We start from the raw sequence: 25,868 nt of genomic DNA, 5'->3' as shown, positions 1-25,868 counted from the left end.
AGCAGAGTTTGTCTAGCAGCCTAACTGTACAATATTGATTATTTTAGGCACTTGGAAATGCATCTCATAATATTAAAATTTAGGCTATGTAAAACCAGCACAATTCTCAGTCATTTCTTTTATCCAGTGATTGCCTTGAAATGACTTTGGATGTTGCCAACTGAGATGCAGCATCCATATGATGAGAAGCATCCTACATTTTTATGCAAGTTTTTGCTTTCTGTTCATCCACATGATGAGAAGTACCACAAACACAGTATCTTTTACTCACAGATACTTTAAAGAAAGGAAAAATATTATATTCCCACAAAGAAACTAGGCAAAATGACACCAAATGTACGGTCTCTTCTGTATGAACATCCCCTTCTAAGTCTCACGAAAAATTGAAAACATTTTTATAACTACCGAAGACCAGTGCTGGCACTACTTAGTTGCATCTAGCACCTTAAAGGCTAGTAAGTGCCTTCACAATGATGCTGAGTCAGAAATGAGCGTATGGAGAAGAATACGGTTAAGTTTAGGGAACAAATAACAGAAAAAGCATGCTTTGCCACTCTTATCAACAGGGAATACTGCTTATGAGCAGTGAGTAACCAATTTCTGCAAGATTCCCAGGAAAAACTGCAGCACAGTCTCGTCTGCATCTTCTATTGTTTTCATCTACATGTAAAAAGTGTCTAAAATTACACATGTAACAGTCTGATGAATAATAATACCCGTATTCTTAGTGCAGTTCAAAAAAATACCTCTGGAGCTATATAGTCAGGTGTGCCACAAAAGGTTGTGGTGGTCACTCCATTCAGAATCCCTTCTTTGCACATCCCAAAGTCAGCCAGTTTACAGTGGCCTTCTGCGTCCAGAAGAATATTGTCCAGTTTCAGGTCCCTGAAATAAGAAGGCCCAAAATTAAATCAGCTCTCAGATTTTGATCATATGCTCTTGAATTTCATCATAAACTAGAGAATATGACAAATAGATGGTTTCACGAACACCACAGAGAAACTGTCCTTCACACGTGTGCATGAAAAGTTGGTAGCAGTCACTAAATAGACCTGGTTAAAGGCAATAAGGAAGCAGGCAATGACAACCATTTTGCAAGACCTCGCCTTTACTCTTTTAGCTGCATGAAAGCACAGCTGTATTCAAGACAGAATCAGAAATGTTTGGAAAAAATCTCAGTCTTGTTTGCTACAAATCTAACATTCTGTCTATGTGAAATAGGTCAACAATGTCTAATGAAGCCATTGTCCATTTTTGCATTAGCACAAAGTAAGGATTACCAATTTACCCATGCTCTATCATACGGGTTGAATTAATAGGTACTTTCAAACTTGGATTATTTTGAATTGGATTCTTAATGTGTACTAGCAATTCAAAGCTCAGATTGCAATGAGAGGGATAAAAAACAATGATCTCCTCTTTGGGAAGATTATTTTGTGCAGTTTAAACCTGCTCAAAAATAATCTCACAGGAATATTTTGCATTCATTGTTGAACAACGTATCTTAGCAGCTGTCTCTGACCATGTGTACAAATGTCTTTGTGTCAAAAATACACAATTCTTTGGTTATTAAATTGTGTGAGGTGAAAAACAGGTTGAGAAAGGGATATCAACCTTTCCTGTCTTGCCCTCTGCACATTTTCTAAATATACCATTGATGGTTATCGCATGTTCCAACACAATGGATGCTAGGTACCATTTACCTTACCTGCTACTTGCCTTAGACTAAACTATAAAAGGATCTGGAAAGTCAATGCATAAAACAACTCTCACTTGCATGAATAAAGCCTCACAATTAAAAACATTTTATCATGTATCAATAATAAAACAAATATAAACCAAAGGCAAACCCCCCACTTATATTGCATGGACCATTTTATTTTTATACTTCTGTCTAGGCTTTAGGTACCTCTGCCATGTATTAAAAACTACAGAGTAATAAATGAAGGCATTGTATACATGAATGCATACAGAGGTGAGAAACAAAAGCAGAACACATGTCCTTAGGTGACTTTGTGTGGACACTTTCTGATCAGAACTTTTTTCCGAGAAGAATTAGAGAAATTTCCATAGGTGGAATTGATGAGGAAAAAAGGGTGTATAGGCAAGTTCTAAATCAGATAGAGGAATAAAATCCCATGCCAGCCTCTGTAAACGCATTTCACCCCAAAAGCCTACAAAAAGATACAGGTTTTGTTGCAAAAATCCTTTATGCCAACAAATTCCACCTGTGTGAGGGATGAAAAGTCTTCACCTTACTCTGAGGACTTTTTTCAGAGAAATGTCTCCCTAACAGCCCCCAGACCTTAGAACCACAGGCACACACTGTAACATGGTGGAAGCATTCCCACACATTAAATAATTAAACAACCCTTCCAAGGCTGCATTATGTCAAGAGTTTTTATGGACGTGTCCAAGGCTACAGTATGCTGGGATTTCCCCAGAAATGTTCGTTTCTCCCTATCACCCTAATTTCAGTAGGTGGATTTGATTCTTTTTTTTTTTTAATTTCTTTTGACACTTGTTCAAAATTTTCAATCATGCTGGCCCATGTATCTAACAGATATTTCTCAAGCATGTACACAGGACAGCATAAAAATCACATATTTCTGGGACACAGTGGACTTGCTACTCCAGGTCTGCATACTCATTATACATCTGTGCAGTAAATCAGACACTTCTGGGAAGCACTGGATGACGTACTGTGCATGTAGAGATCAGTTGTGCTGGGTACATGTTACAAAGTGGTTTGTGCATGTACAAGAAGTCTGACATGGCAAAACAAGGTCAGATTTACCTCACTAACAGTAAATCCACTGTCTCCCACATCAACTAGCTTTATCAGATACCGTTTATATAGCTGAAATATATTTCTACTGGCAGTAGAAGTGTTCGTTGCAACCAATACGCCCTACACCAGACTTTGCTATCTCCAGATCAGTTACGCTGCTCTTGTAGGTCCTCAGCTGGTCACCCAGGTAAGGCCCCTTGGAGCAGACTATGTATTTTATCATTCCTTAAGGTCATCCTTTTTATGAGTTACTAAACAACCCAGGATCCAGCTGGCTACAACATAATCCCCTACATCTAACCATTTAACCCCTCAAATAACCACTTCCTCCTATCCCTGAAAAATGATTTCCAAGAATTATCCAACATGATGCAAGGGCAAACAGACATCAACAGCTCTGTGCCCCCCAAAGAAGTCAAATAAACAAAATAAAGCTCCCCGCTCCAAGAATCACGTGCCTTCCCAAAACTGCTCTTTCAGTGAATTATAAGTGTTACGATCAAAAGACCTGCATGAAGACAAGACTATAACATCATCAACTGGAATGTGATCAAGTACAAGTACAGTATAAGGCTCTTGCAGATGGGAGAAGGAAATAAGCTTGTGGCTGTAGCTTTTAACCTTCTAAATGCAGTGTTATCTTGGACGTTCCTAAGCTAAGGAAGAATAAAAGCTGTATTTCAAAAAGTCAAGATGTTCAGATAAAGAAATCAAAATATAATTATATTTGACGTAATCTGGGAACCACTTCCAGCCACCATCACAACAGACTGTTAGGAAGAAGGTCATAATACAAATAATTATGATAAGAACTGATGAAATTCCAGATGCTGCTCAGAAAACTGGATCCACCTTAATTTGGAGTGGTAAGTGGTAACTTCCCAGTGCAGGCAGGTGACACGCTGGAGCTGTTAGGACCTAAAATTGTTTCAGTTTCATATAATGACACCTATATGCTAGCCATGGAATTGAATAGAGATGTAGTCGGTAACCCAAGAAACTCCTAAGCTAAGAGAAATCTCAACAGTAATAAAACACTAACAGCAAGCTACCACATAATGGAGAAGGACAGGATACTCACCATTGTCTCTATTTCCTTGAAGATTTGTATAAGACATAGAAATTAGCAATAAAAAAATACATTGACAGTGAAAAAAGTGAATGAACAAACTAAGCAAAGAGAAAAACAGTCTAAATATTAAATTCTGACTACCTGTAAAGACCGACGGTGAAATTTTAAGCCTACCTGTAAAAGCACAAGTCAATATAACTTTCTTACCATTTACCAAACTATAATCCTACTTGACAGAAGAAGAACATCTGGGACCCCTTCATCAAGCCAAAACAAAGGAGTGAAGCCTATAAGCCTCTTCAAAACCCTATCAGAGGCACAGAGGACATCAGCTTAATTACTCACACAATAATGGAATTTAATACTAGTAGATTTTTATTATCACAAATACAAAGCGCACCAAAGTTTCAAAAGAAATTTGGAAGAGGTTAAACCAGCAGCAGCATGACTCCCATTAAAGTACAGATGGGGGGTTAAAAGGTAAGTTGGGAGTCCTGCCAAAGTGCCCAATTCATAGCTAGCCTGCAAGATTACCATAGTCCATAAAAGTGCTTGTACTGAAAGCCATTCAAAACCATTCTGTCAAATTACAGCTGCCAGGTTAAAAAACATAAAACAACAACAAACCCAAACAAATAACCCCACCAACCCCCCGCTAATTATGCAATTTTAGAAAAAGAAATCTTAGTTAACTAAATAAATGTAAGAGAATAGGTAACGTGCTATTTAACACCTCACAGGAAAAAACCTAAACCAAAACAGAGATGAGAAAAGAAATGAAAGAGTAACAGAAAAAGACTTGTCAAGGAAGCTTGTCTTTGCATAGCAGCCGTCTCACTGAAAAAAAACCTTTAAGTTTTACTTTAAGACTTACATCTACCCAGAACTGTTCTAAGAAACAGCCAGGTCTCCTACATCTCAAAAAGTAAAGTAAACAGCTATCAGTCTCTGGAATGTAAATTAGTTGTCTGTACAGAACAAACCATTCCGATCCAGTCTGTCTTTTATTTGGTCCCTGGTATTAGCGCCAGTTGTCTACCTCTAAATCAGAGCATACCAAACAATACAGTGTCAAATAGCTCAATGACAAAGGTCTATTAAATTCTTCTTTTCCTCATTTTGCATTCTCTTTGTAGGAACTAAGAAAGTCATCTGTGTCTGACAAAATGAGTTCCTACAACCTGAGTAATTACATGCAACTGCAAACAACCTAACCAGTTAAGCCAGGAAAATGCCCAGATTGCTTGAATGCGGCAATGCTACATTAAGCTATTTGTCTCCTTTGTTTGTTTGCCAAGATACTTTGTACAGTCAGTTCAGTTGACTTGAGCAGTCAATTGCATAAAATGGTTTTGGTTTTTGGTTTTTTTTTTAATATTTTTTTTTCTTTCTCAGAAAGCATTAAACAGAAATTTAAGCCTTGGTTTCTATTTCTGGATACCTGCCAGCATCGCAATCACCTCAGAAGCTGGAACGACTGGCAGGATCTCAAGAAAGAATCAGGATTGTAACAGTAAGGTTTATGCAAGTTGGAACAGAAGAGCGAAGAACCTGCGAGAAAACTTCCATAATGCTCATTCCTTCCTCCCCATGCCAATGGCATGAGACACTGACTGCCCTGGGTTCCCACAAAGGCTCAGTGGATGAGGACTTCACAGGACTGGGTTCTTGAAGTCTGACTCCCAACAGTAGCCAGCGAGATAACCGCCTTGTGTGCGTGGCCCTATGTGTCACACGTGTCATTTAGATAACAGATAATTTTCTTGTTGAAGGTAAGGCAATTAAACAGTCAAGATGGGTTTTGACCAGTAAAATCAGAAAGTCTGCCAAACATTACTAACAGTAGCCTTTGAACATGGTAAACATTAGTGACTAAATAAACCCATATTTGAAGAACAAGATCAAGTAGCTGAGAAACATGATCACAAGCTGGTTTAAGCAATCACTTTACACTCAAATATCTCTGCAGCATCTGCTTCTATGCTAACGGCAGAATGAGTAACAAAACTGGAAAGCATATACATTTCACAGTGTAGGTCAGAATGAAGCATAATAATTATTACCTACAAATAACAACATCGGAAGCAAGAATATTTTTTTATAGGGTGCAAGTTCAGTGATGGACTGTACCTTACTAAACATCTGTAGAGCACCAAAGAGGAAAGATCCGAACACAACACAAGTCTAAAGTATGTAGCTGCTGAACAACCATTTTTTTGGGTGATTTTCAATTGTAATAAACCCTTTCAATCATGTATTTGAAATCACTGCCATTGTTCCCCTACATGGGAAAATCACATCCTGTCTGCAGGCTTTAAATAGACAAGCTGTTCACAGAAGAAACCACAGAAGGTAAAAGGGAAACTTCCCCCAACAATATGGAAAACCATCAAAACCATTCTCTAGTTCCTACAGTTACTGAAATTCATAACTGAAGGCAATATGCTCATTATATCAATTAGCAACTTGAAGAAGTAAGATGAAATTTTTTTTCTATTTAATTAAGGTAAGATCTCACCATTCCTAGAATTACTTTTTAACTTACTCAGTGGTATCCAAATTGCTTTTGACACAAAGACACTCACCTGCAACAATAGGTCTCTCTTGTACTCAGCACAAATTTACTCTTTGCTATAATTTTAGTTAATGTTGCATTTTCAACATAAATTTTAATCACAAGCAGTAAATATCACAGAACTTGGATCATTTGCACCATACCGTCTGAAATGGTATTTTCTGGAAGACCGATAAAGTCACCAAAATCTTTGTCTCAGTTCTTCAAACACATTGGTGTCCTCAAAATATTGATAACTAATGTACTAGGTTACAATCTAAGCAAGATGGAGTTACATATGGAACTGGTCAGAAAACAAAAAGAAATGTCAAGAATTTTAATGTTCTGATGCTAGCTTCTCTAATGATTAGCTCTCAACAACTTAATCTCAGTTTCCATACATAAACTATGGGACAGATATATTAGGACTGTACTTCACTACTGGCTTCTTTTGTTGCTTTAAGTATTTTAGTCACAACACATCAGCAAGGCTTTTTTTTCCCTCCACAACGGATCAGAGATAAATGGGAAAATCCAAACTGTAACTTCTAAGAAAACGCAAACTAATAGAATTTTTTCCCATTTGAAAAACTGTATGGGAAAGAGGGAGTCCATACTTTCTGATCTTACTGAGCATAAACATGCAATAATAGCAGCATCACTGGATGTCAGGTTCTACCAGTTGATGTGACCTCCTTTATCCATAGAGTAAGAAATAGGACATGCACAGGACTGTTCATGCTTATGAGTGGATTCATGACAGTAGGGCAGTTTTTGTTAGCAGGGAGGGAGTAGGGAGAAACCTGAGTGAGACTAACGGTGAGAAAAAGATGGTTCTGCTGCTTTTGTTGTTGTAGCAGATCTCAGCCTGTGCCTATCTGAAAGTCTTGGAATTTCTCTGCTTTGCTTTTATGTTGCCCCATTAAATAATTACTGGATTTATGATACACATTTTCTTTGTCACTGTTACATTACTTGATATCAAAGAATAAAGACATTATCTATCACAAAAACTATAGCAGACATACTCAGCAATATACAGAAAAACCTGCTGCACAGATTTGAAAACTGCTACTTTTCAGCAGTGCCAAGTTTGGAATAAAGTGAATCCACTTTATACCGATGTGTATCAGTATGTATAATGGCTAGCAGCAGATGAATTAAGAGTACAGACTTGGTTTCAAATAAAGTCAGAGATACTATATCTACTTTTCACTGAAGAAAACAGTGATAGTTCAGATAGCAGGGTAGACATTAAGGGAAACGCTGACTTTTAATGTGACCATAGTGACACTCTCTATCAGGCATGTTTACTTTTAAAAACACACAGGCTTACTTTCCTTATATAACACAACATCCATCACCCTGCCATTTGCACAAATATCTTGTGGACTAAGGGGGTGGCAGAGATGGGAGGAGGGATGTAGCAAAAGGCAGTTTGCTATCTACCCGCCAAGGACATCAGAGGGAGACAAACACACGATTGCTATCTGTGGATCTGTAAATCCTAGCTGTTACAAGGCAAACGTTTGGCTTGCACGAGGTATAACATCACCTGCTCCAGCAATGTCTACCAGGGAGAAAACTTTCAGGTCAGCAAGGTCCTGAGCTGGAGAAGAAGGCCGTGTGTTCATCATGCAGCCCTAACTATTTACTGATGTCTTAATGATGTATTGAACAAAGGTTTAATATTCATTTCCAGTAGCTTAAGGAAACCAATGACTTTTCTGTAGCATAAAAACATTTTCTATAAAATAATTTCTATATATGGCTTTTTAATGGCTTTGACCATAACTTTATTACAATTGTCGGTAGCAGCTTAGGACATTGCAGTGCCTGATCTGCTTATCTTATTATGCTGAGTTTCCTTAAAATAATGTGCAGACAAATAAATATATTGTACTTAACAGCTTTCCTTTGTGTGGCTTTTCCTTTCTTATTATTTCCACAATTTTTATTTGTGAACATAAGTGCAATATGTACAAGTTTAAATATGTATTATGTAAAACATTCTCAAAAATTGGCTAAGCACAGAGGGGAGCGGTCTCTATTTCTTTTTCAAGAAAGGGTTGCCTTTTACATTCACATCACACTGCTTTATAAACCTCATCCTTCCATGACCCCTACCTGGGAATGCAACAATTTTTTCCATGAGCCTGAGGCAGGAACGTGATGCAGCGCTACAGCTGTGCCTCTTGACTTAGCTTACTGCCAAAGCCCTGATTTAGACAAGTTTTGTGTTGGATCCCAGTGGCAACTCGGCCTTCCCATGGCCCGCAGGCCTGCAGTTTTTGTCCCAGGTAAGAACTGTCACAAATGGAGCTAGCTTCATATTAGGCCTATTGTATGGGACAAACAATCTGTCTCAGAAAATTGCAGCTAAAACGATTTTCTCATTTTGTAAGGCTTCTTGAGGTTTTACAAACCATTTGTGGTTCACGCTGGGTGAAAACACAGACTGTTCAAAGCTTTTTGTGAAAGTAGCGTGTGAACAGCCGATGGCCTGGTGCTCAGGAGAGTGACTGGCTCTGCACTGAGGCGTGAGCTGCCTGCTCGTCCTGGTCCCCCACCACCTCCGTGAGTGCCCTGATATTAAGGCTACTAGCAGTCCTCTCAGGGATTTTATTCTTTCTTTCTCACTGTTTCCACTTTGGTTAAAAACACCATTTTCTAACTTTTTTTCTTGAAGATTATAGCTGAAAAATTCCTAACTGGCTCTACGTATCAGGCTGGGAATGATGACAGGGTGAAATCTGTACTACCACTAATGATATTTACTGTTTCAGCCTCTGCTACAAAGCCCGTGTGTTAAGTCATTGCTAAATATGTAATGTGATAAACCCTGTCCTCATTGACACCTTAGTGATCCCACTGAAGACAACAGAGGTCCCCGGGCTTAGCCAAGGACTGACTCAAGCGGCAATATTCTACTCTGTAAGGTTCAATGCTTCGTGCTCTTATTTTTATATCTCAAATAACATAAAAATAAGATTGCGTACTGTAACAATAGGTTAGTTGGACCGCAAACTGAAAGTGCCTACTGTGTATGTCTGTAATCCTTTTAAACAAAACAATACTAAATCATTATTTGATAAAACCACGTGATGAAAGACAGTGAAAGGATGGCATGAAGCTAGAAAAGCTTGTCAGATCAAGTTTCGAAAACTCAGTTCTGAAAAAATGTTACCAGAACCTTAGAAAGCAAATTTATCAGCAGACACACTAATTAAGTCTGGATCTGTTCAAAAGTTTTTCTTTGGAAACCAAAAGCAACGGGTTTTTTTTCTCAGTGACCTTAGTAGGTAGGATGACAAAGTCACTATCATTTGAGCAACAATGGAACACAAATTATGCAAACACAAAGAAAAGAGTACTTGGGTTTCAGGTATACAGTTTCTGTGGCTAACCGAAAAGACTGAAATTCTTTCTTCTCTTTCCTATTTTTGAGTGAAGCTTTCTTACACAGAATAGAAAAACATAGAGCCAACAAATGCATGTCTACCCAGGTAGCACCTTGCATTTCTGTAGCAGTTCTCATTTAGCTATCTCAGCAATGAAGCCTTGTAACTCTTAATAACCCACAACAAGGATATATTACTGCCTTATACAGATAATAGATAAAAGAATATAAGGAATAAAAGGATATAATGGAATCATCCACATTTCCATCCATTTTAAAAATTTACCTTAAATATGAAAGTAACTAGAGCTCTGAAACATTTTGCTCTGCTTTTATGGTAATTTTCTTTCCTGTATTTTCCAGGATTCTGACCCAGATTTTTCCCACCAGACATTAGGGTTTAATTGAGGTACCATGGTTTGCCCCAGGCTCCCTCCATGGCCGTCACCACAGATATCTCTGAGCAGATGAGTCATGGAACATGTGGGTTGCACAGCTCCCTAAAGAAACCTACCCTTCTCCACTGACTCTAAATGCACTCCAGGACAAGCAGGATCCTGACTTGGAAGCTTCAGTTGCATTCCTAAAGTTAGGTGAGATGAATCTGAGCCTTTGTGCATATTCAGTATAAGCTGCTTCCCTGCTTCCTGTCTTCCAGGAAGAGATTTCATTCAATTTAGTTGTAAAACTTGCATTTTTGTAGGAGAAAGCCAAACAAAGGCAGATTTTAAAAAAAGACCTCCGTTCATTTGTCTTGTTACTCATGGTGGAATTGCCACACACAAACATATACACGCAGTTTGCTAGACTTTGAAGTTATGCCCTGTAATAATTCTTAATTTTTCTTAATTTTCACTTATGTCATATGGCACTCTCTTGACTGCAAAAACTCCCAACATGCATATCCATCAAAAAGCCAGACATTTAATTGCTCTACTTGGACACACCAGATAAAGGCCTCCAAAGCATTATTATTCTACATTGTTTCAGGCATATAGAAAGAGCATTCTAAAAAAATGAAAACAACAGAAGAAAAGCTGCTACTGTAATCAGCCATGATTGAAGGCATTTCCTGTATTTTGCTATCAAGCCAGTTGTTTTTTCCATTACATACTAAGTGAACTTTAGTAAGGTCAAGACACCAGAGAAAAACAGGATCAGAATATCTTTAATCAACTAAAGCTGACTACTTTAGTCTGTCTCTTTCAGATGGTTAGTCCTGGATCTCATCCCACATCTCCAGTTTTCCCCCTTCAATCATAGATGCATAAACCAAGTAATTTTGAATTTATGATTTAAATAGTTGTTTTCAATGGTATTTAATTTGTTAGCCTTACACTTCCCCTAGCTTAAAGGTCAATCAACTTCATGCTACATAACAATACCAATATCATTTTAGTATGATCTAAGTCCAACACGGGAGACGGGTTTTCATTCACAATCACAACACTGGGCCAAAAACTTCCCTCAGTTGGAAGCCTATCGTTTCCATCATGCTACCTATTAAAAGCAAGTGTAAGGTTTGAAATGACTATTAAACAAAAGTCAAAGCTACAATAGCATAGGTTAATTTGACCCATTCCTGTACATTGTCATCCTGCTGTCACACTAAATACAGACTGTTTTAAGGTATATAGCATTCCTGTCCTGTGCTCTGACCCTGTTCTTTTTCTAGAGAAATAGGGGTTATTTTCTTTTTCTAGAGAATTTTTTCTTCCATGAATGCCAAATGACATTCTTCTGCTTCTAACATAAATGTGGACACTTCCCTTGGAAATGACCAGTTCCAAGCGTATTGTTGACTCGGCGAAGAAGGGAAAAGCATGCCATGTTTTCCCAGCAGCTACTAAGAAAATCCCATGCTTTGGTTCAGTTCTGTTACATAAAGGAGAAGACCAGCCTGCCTGAGCACTGCGGTAAGACTGAAAGCCGACTCATCATGCAACCTTGTTATCTACCTACTGAACACAGATGCACATAGAATCATACAATCATAGAATCATCTAGGTTGGAAAAGACCTTTAAGACCTACTGAATGCTAGCATATGGCATCCAAAGGTCACCTTAAGTCTTGTTCTCCCTTGCCCCCCAGCCCTTTTCTAGCTTCAAAACTTCAGTAAAGGTTCTCTTTTTAATTCAGCTGAGGTTGTTTATCAAAAGAAAACTAATGACACTCACATAAATCTCCATTTTTCAGCCAAGAGACCAGATCTTCGATGTACTCAAAGATGAGAACACACAGTGAAGATGCAGAGCTCTTAAAATATTACAATCTGCTTGTAAAAGGTAGCATAAATCTTTTACATCCTCAATAATGCTTTGTGCTTCTACAGGAACAGACAGAACCACCATTAGATTCAGGGAAAAAATGAAAATGTGGCAATGCTGGGAACTTTGTAAATTGAATTGGTTGTCTTTTTCTTTAATTTCTTTGAGTAAACTCTATACACTCTGTAGACTTTTAAAGAAGATGTTTAAAAACCCAGTATTTCAGTCTGGCAGCCACAACATGGGGCATACAATAAAATGGCTAAACCCAGGTGATTGGGAGCATATCCTGAGCAAGCCATTAATGCGCCAGCATGAGCTGACATTCCAGTGCCTTTTCTGTAATAGCCAAGGCCCTCTACAGCTTTATGATGCCCAGAAAGTGTAAAGGAGAAGGGTTGCTGAAGGTTTTTACATACAGTGTTTCTTTTCAGGAAAGAAACAAATTTACCAGAATTCTCTTCCCTGTGCTACCAAGGGTGTTCTTAGCAGGGAACAAACACAGCTCCTAGCAGTAAGCAGACTCCTGGTAAAGCTCTGCATAATGTTTCCATGGAGAAAAATGCTTTCTTAGTCAGAAAAAAAAGTCCTGCAGTGAACTTTTGTACAGACACTGATTTTTTCCAACCTCACTTTGGTCTCAGTTCGACCTCTTGGGTCTTTTTATGGAAAGCCTTTCCACAGAGTGGTGCATGTAATATTACACAGAATGGACTAAATAAATTACATAGCATAAATGAAATGATGTAACTCTGCAAGAATGTTGCTTCCAACAAAATGTTTACTTATATGGAATCACTAGAAGCAAGATTTTAATAATTTCTGCTTCTATTCCGATTTCAGTAGCATAGTTCACATCTTTTTACACAATCACGTGGTCTGAACTTGGGAGGGGTATGTAGGCTCTTAATTAAAAACCTTTTCTAACCCCGCTGTATTTATCAAGGATCGAAACAGCAGCAATCAACAGCAGTTTAACAGATTTCTGCAGAAATTCTTGTAAAAATAGTGAGTTAATCTATTTTGGTTTTTAACCTTCTAAAAGCATTCTGTTATACAGATAGATTTGTCCATTTCAAAACTCTGTAGAGTTAACAATTTTCTATTATGTTTGATGGAAGATTACTGCAGTGGCAGGATTCTGGCAAAATTAAGAAGAATCTTTATTATTTGTCTGTAAAGTATGAAGAAGATGCCTGAAAAAATGGGAGTTGCTTGCCCTTCTATGTTGATCTATACATAAAATGAGCTCCTAATGCTGCTTCCAGACAGAGGTCATAGAAGCTTGTGCTTTGCACTGACGGTTCCAACTCCAAACCTTGCTTCAGTATGTAATTAAAAAGGGTTATCTATGTCAATACAGAGAGCTATATTTTACAAAATACTCTTTTAAAATTACGATTGTGTAGCAAAATCAAATTACTTTCACTCCCCAACCTCGGCCAGAAAGCTGCACAAACATTCCCTAGAGAAACTTTTCTTGTGCAGGAAGCTTCAGCTCCAGCGCTGTTTCAAATGTAGCTCCTGCAGCCTTCCGCCATCTCCTCCAGAAAACACATGCTCGGGAATGCTACTTCGGGCTGTAGTGCCAACGTATAATATCATCACTTAAAATCTACTTATACAAAACACTCCACTATTTTTAATTAACATGAATGCTATGGAAAGATGACTCATGGGTTACTCACATGAAATAAAACATGGCATGACTTAGGAAATTTACAGTGTATTCACTTTTGCCAACATCAAGTGCAATTTACCTTCAGCTGTAAAGACAGAGAGGCTACAGAGAAGAGCCTAATAGTCCAGCCCAAACGAAAAAAGAGAGAGGCAATTCTGAGTACAAGATTTGGGAGACTAAAACATGATTTTAATCGCTAACATTTGGTACTTACTGGGTAGTCACTGCATGTAAATACTGACTTCAGTAGGATTATAAAGTAAACTATTGACCAAAGTGGGCTGTTCTTGAACAATTTTGTCAACATTAAAAAAAAAATATTTTGAGCCCGAGGAATTATCTTTGTAACGTCTATGTTCCCAGCCACTAGGTCTCTCTTCAGAGACCTGCTAACCAGACTCTATGCTCTGACAAGATGAGAAATTATCCTATAAAACTCCCAGATAGTTACGTGGGCAAAGACTAGCAAGAAACCTAATTATATACCTTACAGAAGAACTATTTTACGTAAAGTTTCATTAAATTATAACGTTCAATAAGTCTCTTTGCATCCTTCTGACAGCCTTAAACTGAGCACACAGAGTACAATTTAATTACATTGTAAAATTGCTTTGCTCTTCTGGGGTCAGAAAGAGCTTTTACTATAAATGAGAATCACGATTTTTAAAGAACCAGTGTCTTATACACCAGATAGCAGCCTCTGTACACCCATGTCATGTCATAATCACATTTATAACATATATTTATTATGTATTATCACGTTCTGAATATGAAATAAAAATGCATAACAAATGAATCTCTGAGAAAGATCATCAAAACACTTTTAAAACAAAATGGGAGGGAAGTTGCAGAAGTTGTGTTATATCCCAATATATGACATGTATACGATGTATTAAACTCAAGGTTGCCCAACCCTGAAACAAATGCGGATATTCGTTTAGAGTCTCTGTAACCAATTTGTAGCATTGCATTAAGACCTGGTAGTATAGCAAATGAAATATTAAGGGGCACTATAGTATGTTTCTCAACCCAGACTCAGACTTCAACTGATGACACGAAGTACTCCATTAGCAATGATACAGTTCAACTCTTTACTGCCCACTCTGCCCCAGGCATCATCCCTCCCACTTTCTTTCATACCCCCATGCTACCATCGCTGTAATTAGGCAAACATAACTGTGTTTGATTGCTTTTTAAATAGATCCTATTAAATAAGGTGTGTAAAAAATAAACCCCATTTTCTATGGCAGTATTTTTGGATTTTAGCCTAAATCTCTCAGACTAGGTTTATACAGACAATTCTCTTGGCCTAACTAAGAGCACCCATAGCTGAGCCAGGGGAGAAAAGGCTGTAGAGGTAATGATTTATACCAGATTTGGTATACATATTATACTAGATCTAATCTAGTTAAAGCTGTCCCTGCTCACTGCAGGGGGGCTGGGCTAGATGATCTCTAAAGATCCCTTCCAACCCAAAGCATTCTATGATTTGTCACCGAGCTATCCCTGGCTTTATAAGCTACAGCTCACTAATATCAGTTAATGTTTTGTTGTTATTACTACACAGAGAATTTCCATGATGCTGTTTCAAAATTTCTTCCAACTCTTCTGCTCATGGACAGAACAACTTCTACTCAGTCTGCAGATGTTTTAAAAATCGTAGCCAAATCCTTTTCCTCTCAGGTCATCCACAGAAAACCAGAACTTTTGTCCTACTGTGTGTGCAAGTGTACTGCTTGCTATGATCTCGTGGAGGCTGACAGAAGATCCCCTCCTTTTTCTTTTGTGAATTTTCAAAAGGTGAAAGAGAACCTGCCTAAAACCCAGTGTTGTCCAAAGGGTTTCTCTCGCCTCCACCCTGGGCATTTCTCCCCCAGTGTCTGTAGAAACCAGCTCAGAGAGTTTTGGCAGAGGCAGCTTCAGCCAGCTTGCAAAGGACTGCCTTCAGCCTCCTGCCAAGGGGTATGCTGCTGAGCTGCTGTCTACTTCCCCCATTCACAATCTGAGGATCCTTTTATGCTATCAGGTATTTAAAGACTTTCATATAAATGAGAATCAGGGCCTCTTTATAATAGTTATGGCCCCTTTGGACCTATTACAGATTATCAACAAATGAACTGGCACACATTTGGTATGCCTTTTTATGCCCTCAGTATACAGTACCATAAACGCTTGCTGTCCTCTTATTGGTGGTTAAGTTTAGGCAAATATGTACTCAGGCAGTTTCTTAAGTGCATATTATTTTTGTTCTACAAGTACTCCTTTAGAGCTGTTTCAGATTTATTGATGTTTGGAAGCTTTTAAATATCCATTACCCACTTAATTGACCATAGCAATTCCATCTGACTCATTATTTGTGTTTGTTAGAATATATTTAGGCATTTTTTTTAAAAATGGGTGTAATAGACCATAGGATCTCCCTTGGAAACCCTATAATAAATCAAGTAAATACCTGGTGAAGTGCTATAATGTTTATTTGTTACTACTTAATTTTATCCTTAGTATTCCACGTTTTGAACCCATGAAGTTCCTCAGTTCAGGTTATTTGTGACCAAGCTTTCTTTGGTTGTTTTTTTTAGGGCACTGCTTCTGCGTTACTCAGTTTCATACCAAAGTGCACCCCTACCAGCTGCTACATTGGCTATCTACTATTGAAGCCACCCCATCCTTCCCTCCTCTTGAAGGGGCAGTCACATGCCCTAAGACTGCAATAACTCGTGAAGAATACTTTTACAACTGCCACTGTCAAATCTACTTTAAAAAAATGTACACAACTGCATGTACTATTTGCATTTCACATGCTTTGAAGAACGGTATTTTCTGTGACTTCCATACATCAGCAGAAGGAAATTAAAGTCTGGAGGAAGAAGTATACCTATTTTAAGTATTGGCATTATTTCTGGCCTCTCCCCTTTATTTTTTCTCTCTCTCTGCTGTTTTGCAGGACTGACTACTGGAAACAAATTCTAGAAGCAGGAGGCAAGAAGTGAAGACCCATCTGGTGCGTACATTCTGAGAAGTGCTGCTTGGGTTTCTCCTCATAAGCCGGATGTAGGAATTTTGTTGAATCCAAAACATTATACCCCCAACAAAAGTGGTCTTGGGTGGGGTCAAAATTCAATTTGGTGGTGGCAGTGAGAGTGTCTCTCCCTGGTGCCATGCATCCCTGGGTGTATCACAGTGCAGACGCCACACAAACTCCCATCTAGTAAAAGCTGTGCCTTGGCCTCACTGCCATTCCTGCTTAGCCCTGCTCCACATCTGCCTCCTCCACACATACCCAATGCTGCTGAGGTGATGAAGACAACATATTTCTGCCCCTGTCTGCTGCTCTGGGAAGCTGCTTGTTTGGACTCTCTGAAACATCGGCAGCTGAGGAGAGGGGCACGCATTACTTCCGACACAAGAGGGTAAGCTAAGCGACTCGTTACCACCCTGGCCTTGTTAGCCCTCACCCTTCCGCTCATTTTCAGCACAGTCATGACGACCTGATGCATTTGTTCCACTTTCCGATTCCCCTGGTTAGAGTGCACCTAGTCTGTCCAAGGTCCTTCTGATGTAATCCTACCACTGTTTATTCTGGTAGCAGTAGAGACTTTGATGCACTCCCCAAAATGCTGGGGTTCTTACTGGCTGTGTTTTCTCCATTGCAGTTCATTAGGCCATTTTAGTTAATATTATTTCTGTTTTCTTACAATTGAGTACAAGTTGTCAGCTAAACAGACACTTACAAAGTTTTCAAAAGTCAAGTTTTCAAACTCAGTTATGTCAGCTTTCAGATTGGCTAAATTCTCATTTTCCACAGCCTTTTGCAATGGTAAGGAAAATAACATATGGTTTTTAGTAACAGTGCATTCTCAAATGCAATGATTTTCTATTTTAAAATAAACAAATTTTCAATGTGAAAAGTCAAACCAAGGTCCTAAATCATCCAGGAAGCTGCACATTTCATGCATATGAATAGTCTCACTGAATCAAAATGAGCCTATGAGTACAGTGATCTGCATGTAGAAATGTTTGCTGGAGCAGCATCTAAGTGATAAGCTCTTTTATAACAACGAGGTGGATGAAAGTGGGGGGAAAGAGGGGGCAAAGAGAAAAAAAGCAAACCTTGAGCCAAAAGTAGCAAGGTTCTGATCAAAGGTGGAAAAAGTTGTATGCAAATGTCTTTACCAAAGTGTATCATGCAAATTTGAAGGCTGGTTATTATTTTTAATAAAATTATTTAAAAAACACTAAACAGAGTGCCTTGCATGTTTTCATCTAACGTTTTGCATTACTCTCTAACTTCTCTGTTGCATCTGAAGAGCACAACAAAATCTTTGTGAAATGCCTATTGCATCAGAACCACGTTTGGTGTGCACTTCTCTGTACTACTATAAAACTTTGGCAGATGCATTGAATAGCATGCAAAAAGGCAAAGCCTCACCCTTAACATGACACAGTTGCCACACCACTGCAACTGGGTTATAGAAATATATTCCATTGTTTGAAGACAAACACGACTGAAGTGCACAGCGAAATTCAGTCCTAACTTTTGTCTGTTAGCACCAGAATTACATTTAGGAAGCACCTTCAGAGTTTTAATGCACTACGAAACAAAAAGCATTCTCTTTCTTCTGTTAGAAAATTGTTTGAAGAATATGATTTTGTTTGGAACTGGTGTACGTGTTCCTGTAGAAACAAAGTTGTGTCTCAACATCTTAGGAAAACTACAGGGCTTGTCTTGTGTCAGTACATTTCAGTTTTACATGTGCTGCAGCTCTAGTGGATTTTTATTTTGTGTGTTTCTCTCAGTTAATCTTCTTATCAAATGCAGAACGGTAACACACATTTCTTCCTGTTATAAAATAAAAGTACAAACATCAATCATCTAGAATCACTGACATTCACCCAGAAATAAATACAAATAAGCTCTGTAACATTTCACTGGTATTATCTGTTGAGAAGCACTGTCGCCCCTTCTACCGAGCGTACCGGAACATGGCTGCCCTCACAGGAATGTAAACTTGGCATTAACCCTGGCATATTCCCACTCCCTGCCCTCTCTCATTTAACATTAACTCACTCCTATACTGTTATCAGAAGGTAAAGGTCATAGCTTTATTTACACAATACAGCACTATACAAACGGTCATTAAACAAGAAAATCTTGCACCAAATAAACATGAAGCAAGAAAACAATGCTGACCTCGCTACCGGGAACTCCCCCTGGAAGTACCTTGCCATTCTCCAAATGAGGTCAATGGTGTTGCTCTATCCTTCTAAATATTAACTGCCCGGCACTGCTCCTCCGCATACCCAACTCCCACGCAAGAGCCAGCTGAGGACTTTCTTATGTTCCAAACCCAGGAGAAATTTAGAAAGCATTCTACTGTTGGCAAGACCGCGTGGTTCATATCCTATTCCCACAGCCTTTACTCATCCTTCCACAGCTGGAAACCTTGTCAAAGGCTCTCCTATACGACAGCAGCCTTTAGCACAATACATAAGCTGGGCAGATGGCAGGGTGGACTCCCTCGGTCCGAATGCCAGAAGCCTGGGAACCAACCCTTCTTCCTGCTTCTCATCTCCCTCAGCCCTGCTCCTCTCCACCCCAGCCCACTGCCTTTTCCTGCGGGGAAGATATCCTGCTTATTTATGCGTTTCACGACTGCTGGCCTGCCTAGATGCAGCAAGAAAAAGTGCAAAGAGGGCAGAAGGCCACCGACTAAAATCCCATCAGAGCTCACGCTCAGTTTCGGAAACTAGACGAGGCAGAGCAGACCATGGATATAGCCCGGATCGCAAACCCGGCCAGGAGCACTGGTCAGGTGGCGCAGCTTGGGCAGCAGCCCCTGGAGACGCTGGGACTCAGACACACACGCAGCAGCAGCACGGTTCACTCCTTGCTTCCTGCTTTTACTGAAGGTGATGGAAATAGTTTGTTGCTCACTTGCGCCAGAAGCAAACTCTAATTTCTCTGCAGCAGACTCCTGCAACAGGCAGTTTATGTGGGAAGGCCTTGAGTTCAGGATATTCTTAAAGGTCTTTTCCAAGCTAAACAATTCTATGATTCTATATTCCCGTGCTTAGGTCTGAATATGCTATCTGAGGGTACAAGGTCTTTCTTGCCCTCCTTCATGGGCCACAGCTCAAGCAGCAACTTAACCTCTAACTGTTTAGATGATCTTTACATACTTAAAACCAAATTTAAACCAAAATGCTCCATGTCTAGTTTTGTATTTTAAAAAGCCAAAAAAAAGGGGAGGAGGGGAATTTTATTCATCTGCTGCCACTCAGAAATAACACAGTAAGGTAACTTGGGAGAATGATGACTTTTAGCATGTTAACCACTGACCATGCAACATTTTCATCAGTGTAAATATAACTCCTCGTTACTCTGCCAAGGTTGCACTGAATCATACAACCGCCAGTGAAGTCAGACTTTCTAAATATTCTTATTTCACATAAAAACACACTAATGAAAGTGCTTTTAATTTTAGGTAGTTCTTCTTTCTGAAACACTGGTGTGTGTTACCCTGATAAATGGGAATGCTGGGAACACTGATCATCCAAGGAAAAATTTAGTTAGTGTTCAAACAAGTTCTTAGGGTATTTCTGTATGGAAAAAGCCCGGAGGTATTCAAGGACTGGCATCAGCATATTTATATTCGCATTCTCCTCAATTCAGTGTTAATATATCCTTCATCACGACCAACATACTAATTACAGAGTGCGCAGAGCCTCAGAGAGCTGCAGCAAGTTACAGGCTGGATTATTACTTCATATTGCTGAGGAACATGATAGCCCATAGTTACGAATGAGGACTCCCCTGTGACCAGGTGCTGTATGATTCGAAGGCAACATCTCACAAACCTTACACTTGAAACCAAAAGAATGAGTTAACCCAAAGCAGCTGACACTAATTTCCCAGTTAAGATATTTTTCATCCTCTCAGGTGAACTGCAATTGTGTACATTCAGTTTCCTTCTTTTGTATTTCAGAGCGAGCACCCTGTTTAATCACTTGAATGGTCTTGGAGCACGCCAGACATCATGCAACATGAAACTACTGGCCCTTCAGGTCTTCACTGAGACAAGGTTTGTAGCTCACACAGTTATTCCCTAAATCAAATATGCACTGGGGACACCAGCATTTATGTTAATGAAGTGGTACCCCATTCTAGAGCTGATGTCCTTGTCTGGGGAGACAACAGTTCTTTGTATGTATTTCAGGCCAGAGTGGGCCACTTGCGTCACCTCACTTGAACTCCTACAACAAGAGCCAGACACATCCACCCAGGTACTCCTGTCCTCAGCCTAACTGCAGGTGAAACAAGAACATGTAACATTTCCATATATCTGTGGAAAGTGCATGGGAATGCCGAAAGTCAGTACAAGAAGGGAGTACGGAACTGGCAGTTTCTTAACACCCAGTTTGTTCCATCTTCCCTATATGAGAATATATATTAAGCTGACGATGACTGACTTTAAATATAGCAGACTCCAGGGACAGGTGACAGTGAACATAGTCCACAACCTTTCATCACCAAGTTCAAAGTCCAGTTCAGCTCACAGGCAAAATGAGATTCATAGTCTAGTCCTTAATTCCTGAAGCTTGGATACCTTTTTTCAAAGTGGTGCAATTGCATAACACAAACAACAACGACTGCCAGAAACTGCGATTGAAACTTCTCCAGTGTCTGATTGACTCTACTTGTATTATCAGGCCTCAGCTTGACATGTGCCTGAATAGCTGAATGCCAGATGAGAGGGAAGGTGGCAGGGATAATGCAAATATTTTTATTAAGTTGTTGAAATATTTTTGATGCAACAACAGTAACATTATACCCTTAAAAATGCCACACTGAAAATTATCCTAAAGTTTATCTATCATACAAGATGCATTTAGTAACAGCAGCATCTATATATATAAAAGTTGTGAGGTTCATATTTATTTACAACATACACTCGATAAACAAAAGGAAGGTACGTAATTCCAGTGAGCACACAGATAATTGGACAAGTCTGGGAACAACTGTTGGGCCAGTTGCAAAGATGTGAACTTACAGAATAATTTCTATTGCCAAGCAGGGAGCTAGCTTTCTCTTTGAACTTCAGGGGAAATGAGGATAAACTAGTTATTATAAAAGATGATCATTTAGTATCATCATAGCACTTTCTAAAAATCTAACCAACAAGCCAAAGCATGAGCTAAAGCTAGTTATTTACTTCCAAAAATATAACTATGTTTACCTCCAAACAAATACTTCCACATACATGGCTGAAAAAAGATCAGAAGGTATAGCAGCTATTTTGAAACCTGCATTTCCATCAAACATCTTAGTTTATTTATATATTCCCCACTTTCCTTGAAGTATTGCCCACACAAGCAGCATTTCCCACTTTGGAGAATAAACATTAATTTCACACCACAATGTTTTTTCTAGAGATATAATTACACAGAAGACAAGTATTCTTTATTAAAATATCTGAAGGCATGTTAGGTAGTTATGACTGGTAGTTATTCAGGAGCATAGGTTTTCTTTACTTTTTTTCTTTTCTTTTTTTTTTTCCCCTTTCCTTTCCTTGTTTGCCAGCTAATAAGAACTTTGGAGATGTAAAGGAGTGACTTGATCCCAATGCATTTTTAACATTGTAATAAATGATGCAGTGAGGTACGGAATAATCAGGCTGAAACTGTTCTGTGCAAGACAACTATTCTAACACAGGCTTGACATCAACAAATGCATTCTCCCAGGCCCTGGCACATTATGAATGAATTGTGACATTTTCTTACAAGTAATTCTTTTAAGATAATCTCTAACTTCTTCCTTCTACTTATATTTTATAGAGTAACTGGGATACACATTTTACGAATTGTTGAAGCTCCTAGTATTCCCCAGTTGAGAAAATGAGTTATTCTTATGGACATAACTATGTCCAGATCAAAAAACCTGTGTCAAAGCAGAATACAACTGAATCTGTTCCTCATGTTCTTCCTGTTTCTTTTTTTAGTTTCTGCTTTCATCCTACAACTCACGTTATTCCTCTTCTTTTGCCTCTTCTGATAATACACCCAATATAACACACCATTTACAATTTTAGTCTTTTAGTGTAGCATGCCAAAGACATGTCAGCATAGTCTCTGAATCAGAAGTTGAGACTATCTTGCAGAGTTTAAATTACAAAGCATTGTCTCATCAGAATGACATTTCTCTTGGGATCGAAGCATTTTGACTATGATAAAAAGTCATAGAAAGTACGCAGGCTCATGAAGCAATTCAGTGCAACTAGGAGCCAACACACACCAGAAGCTACATGTAAGACAAGGGAAAAGAGGGAGAAAAGAGAAAGAGAGGAGAGAGAAGGGGATGTGTGTCGAAGGATGAGAGCAGGGAGGGAAGGGGGAGAATGAATGCACACTCTTATAAAGAAGGGGAAAGGTAATTTTACCAATTCTTTCTTGCTGGTTCACAATAATCACTAAACTGACTGCTAATTATGAAGTATCTAAACTCCAGTTTTCAGGAAGAAGAAATTAGCTCAAGTCTTTTTACGGAAACAAATCCTCAAAATCCTTCAGTTTTTAAAGCACCAATCTTGTCTGTTTCCCTTATGATGGATCTAAATGTACAAATACATAGCTTTGAAAATAAATGCAGACAAGAACAGGAAATGTTACATGGGCATGAAAGGTAAGAAATGTGTTGAATCTTCAGCACTTGAAAACAAACCTAAACAAAGTGGTAGGGCCTAAAGTCCAACCCAGTATGCAAAAATCACACCAGTGTTAATAAAAGATGGAGAATAAGAGCTGCAGCTAGCGAAAAATTTTTCTAAAGAAAACTGGATTTTCGACTGAAAGACCACTATCACAGAGATGTATTTTCCTGAGAAAGGCAACGTCTTGCTGTTTGCGATGTCTCTGGAAAGGAGACTCCTCTGAGAAGTTTCCCTTTGAATCCCAGTTGGTGGGAAAGCCAATGGCCTCTGATGGATATTACCACTCTGTCCTGGTTAGTAAACATTTAAAATTCACTTCTTTCAATTTGTAGTACTCTCGAGAGCAGCCTTAATACGAATCCATGGATGTGACAAATTCCACATCCTCATCTTAACGTTTCTGCTCAAGAAATCTGAGACTGCCTGTCCCTGAGATGACTACCTCAAATCAAAACTGATAACCTGAAAGAGGGTGAGAATATCAAGAGAATATCAAAACCCAGCTAGATCCACAGAACCCAGAATTTTTTAATAGACAGGACAGACCTGTATCACAAAACCTGTAAAGCACTCTGCTTGTGAAAGCCCGAATTTATCGCAAGCAATGACAGGCTGCTAAAAACAAATAAAAAGAGAGAGGAAGGGTGAAATGACAAGATAAAGGACTTCATAAACACTTTGACATCAGTGTGAAAATTTTCAAAGTGATTCCTTACTTTTAATAATAAAAGCCTGTCCCTAAATGCATTCTTCAACACAGCGCAACAATATGCACTTTTTTGGTGCGTGCGCATGTTGACGAGTAGAGATTTGGGGGGTGGGGTGGGGTGGTGGAGGTTCAATAGATGCGGGGCACTTACAAGCAAATCAAAATTGTCTGCAAAGAGACACTTCCTGCTGGTGACTAAGCCTTCACCCAAACAGTCAAGAGGAAGGGGCATAAGTAAAGCATTGCAAACGGTCATCCCGATTGTATCAGAGTGGAGACAACTAGGACAAACAAACTCAGGAAGTGGCAGGGAGTTAGAAACCGGGAGGAAATCTATGGCACAGAGAGGAAAGTGAAGAGATTGCGCCGATCTGCAGAAAGGTCACCTCTGGGTCGCACTGTGCCAAGCTTTTTCAAAACCGCTTTATTTGGACTATAATACAAAACTGGCACACACAGCTGGCGACTGCTGCAGAGGCTATTCAAATGTTAACATTCTCAATGATAAACAGCCAAATAAAGTTCTATGTAAGCAAATTGGAACAAACAACTAATCTAAATCTGGTTGCTAAGAGACAGAGGATTTCAGCCAAAACCAGCCCCAAGCCTGAAGAATACTTTATTTTTGATAAAAAAAAGTACCTGTAGATGACGCCATGTTGGTGAAGAAACATGAGTGCTGATGTGACCTCTGCTGCGTAAAAGCGGGATCGAGGTTCGTCAAATTTGCGTGAGCGCTGGATTTGAAACATTAGGTCTCCTCCATTTACATATTCCATGACGAAGAAGAGGCGGTCCTGAAATTAATTAAACAGTGCTATTTAGCTAATTTCTTTTAGTCACACAAAGGACTGCTTGAAGCTACACTTCACAGGACTGCAGCATTTGCGTCAAGAAATGAAAGAAACAAATGCTACCATTCTGAAAAAGGAAAAGCTGACCACCAAAATCCCCCAAACCTAAAGAAAACGAGACAAGAGTCTCAAAGTGAGAAATGAGAAAAAAGGAATAGAATCAAAATGTATAAGTAATAAGCAACATATACACAAATCTCTACGCATCAACAAATACATACATATGGAATCATAATCAATTTTATACAATAACAGAGATACTTAAATGATGCCATTTCTTTCAAAATTTAGCCATAACAATTAAGAGATAAAGTCAATTCTGTCAACTACTGACGGGCTGCTGGGCAAATTTCAGGCTCCTTGTTTCTTCTCTTATCTCTAACCAGCTACTTTATCTGCAAAGTATTTTTCCCAAATTATGTAAAAACGAATTAGAATTGTTAAGCTATAGAAACCAGTGCTGCCAATCTCAGACACTTATGTATGACTTTTTGAATTGCCTCAAACTCTCATAAGACAATGAAATATAATTACATTATTAAAATACATATCAAGTTCTTTTTATTTTCCTCTGATGCTTATCACTTCAAAGTTCAAGTTTTCAAGCCTTATTCCATAATGGAGAACTAGAAATGAACTTTACTTGAGAACAGCAACTGAGATTCTCAGGTAATCACTCCATTTTGGTGTGTTTCAGAAAAAAAATCCAGAAGTTAAGCACTCAGTGAAACAGAACTGAGAACACCAGGAAAATAAATGTGTGCTTGGCATCTTGAAACATCACTGATGATGCAGGTGAAGGCATAAGCAAAGAAATGACACACATCCACTT

General features: G+C 38.8%; 1 protein-coding gene across 1 annotated transcript in view; it reads right to left on the bottom strand.

The window, feature by feature from the left end:
- The window catches only part of PRKCE (protein kinase C epsilon), a 301,550-nt gene that overhangs the window by 25,953 nt on the left and 249,729 nt on the right, over positions 1-25,868 (bottom strand). Inside the window, exons 11-12 of the mRNA XM_075708611.1 lie at positions 24,825-24,979; positions 747-885 (exon numbers count right to left, since the gene is read on the bottom strand). Of these exons, the coding sequence (XP_075564726.1) occupies positions 747-885; positions 24,825-24,979 (294 nt within the window). The remainder of the gene's footprint in view (positions 1-746; positions 886-24,824; positions 24,980-25,868) is intronic.

The sequence above is a fragment of the Pelecanus crispus genome, chromosome 3 (genome assembly GCF_030463565.1).
Source record: "Pelecanus crispus isolate bPelCri1 chromosome 3, bPelCri1.pri, whole genome shotgun sequence".
Taxonomy (NCBI): Eukaryota; Metazoa; Chordata; class Aves; order Pelecaniformes; family Pelecanidae; genus Pelecanus; species Pelecanus crispus.
This window is presented reverse-complemented; position numbering and strand designations above follow the sequence as displayed.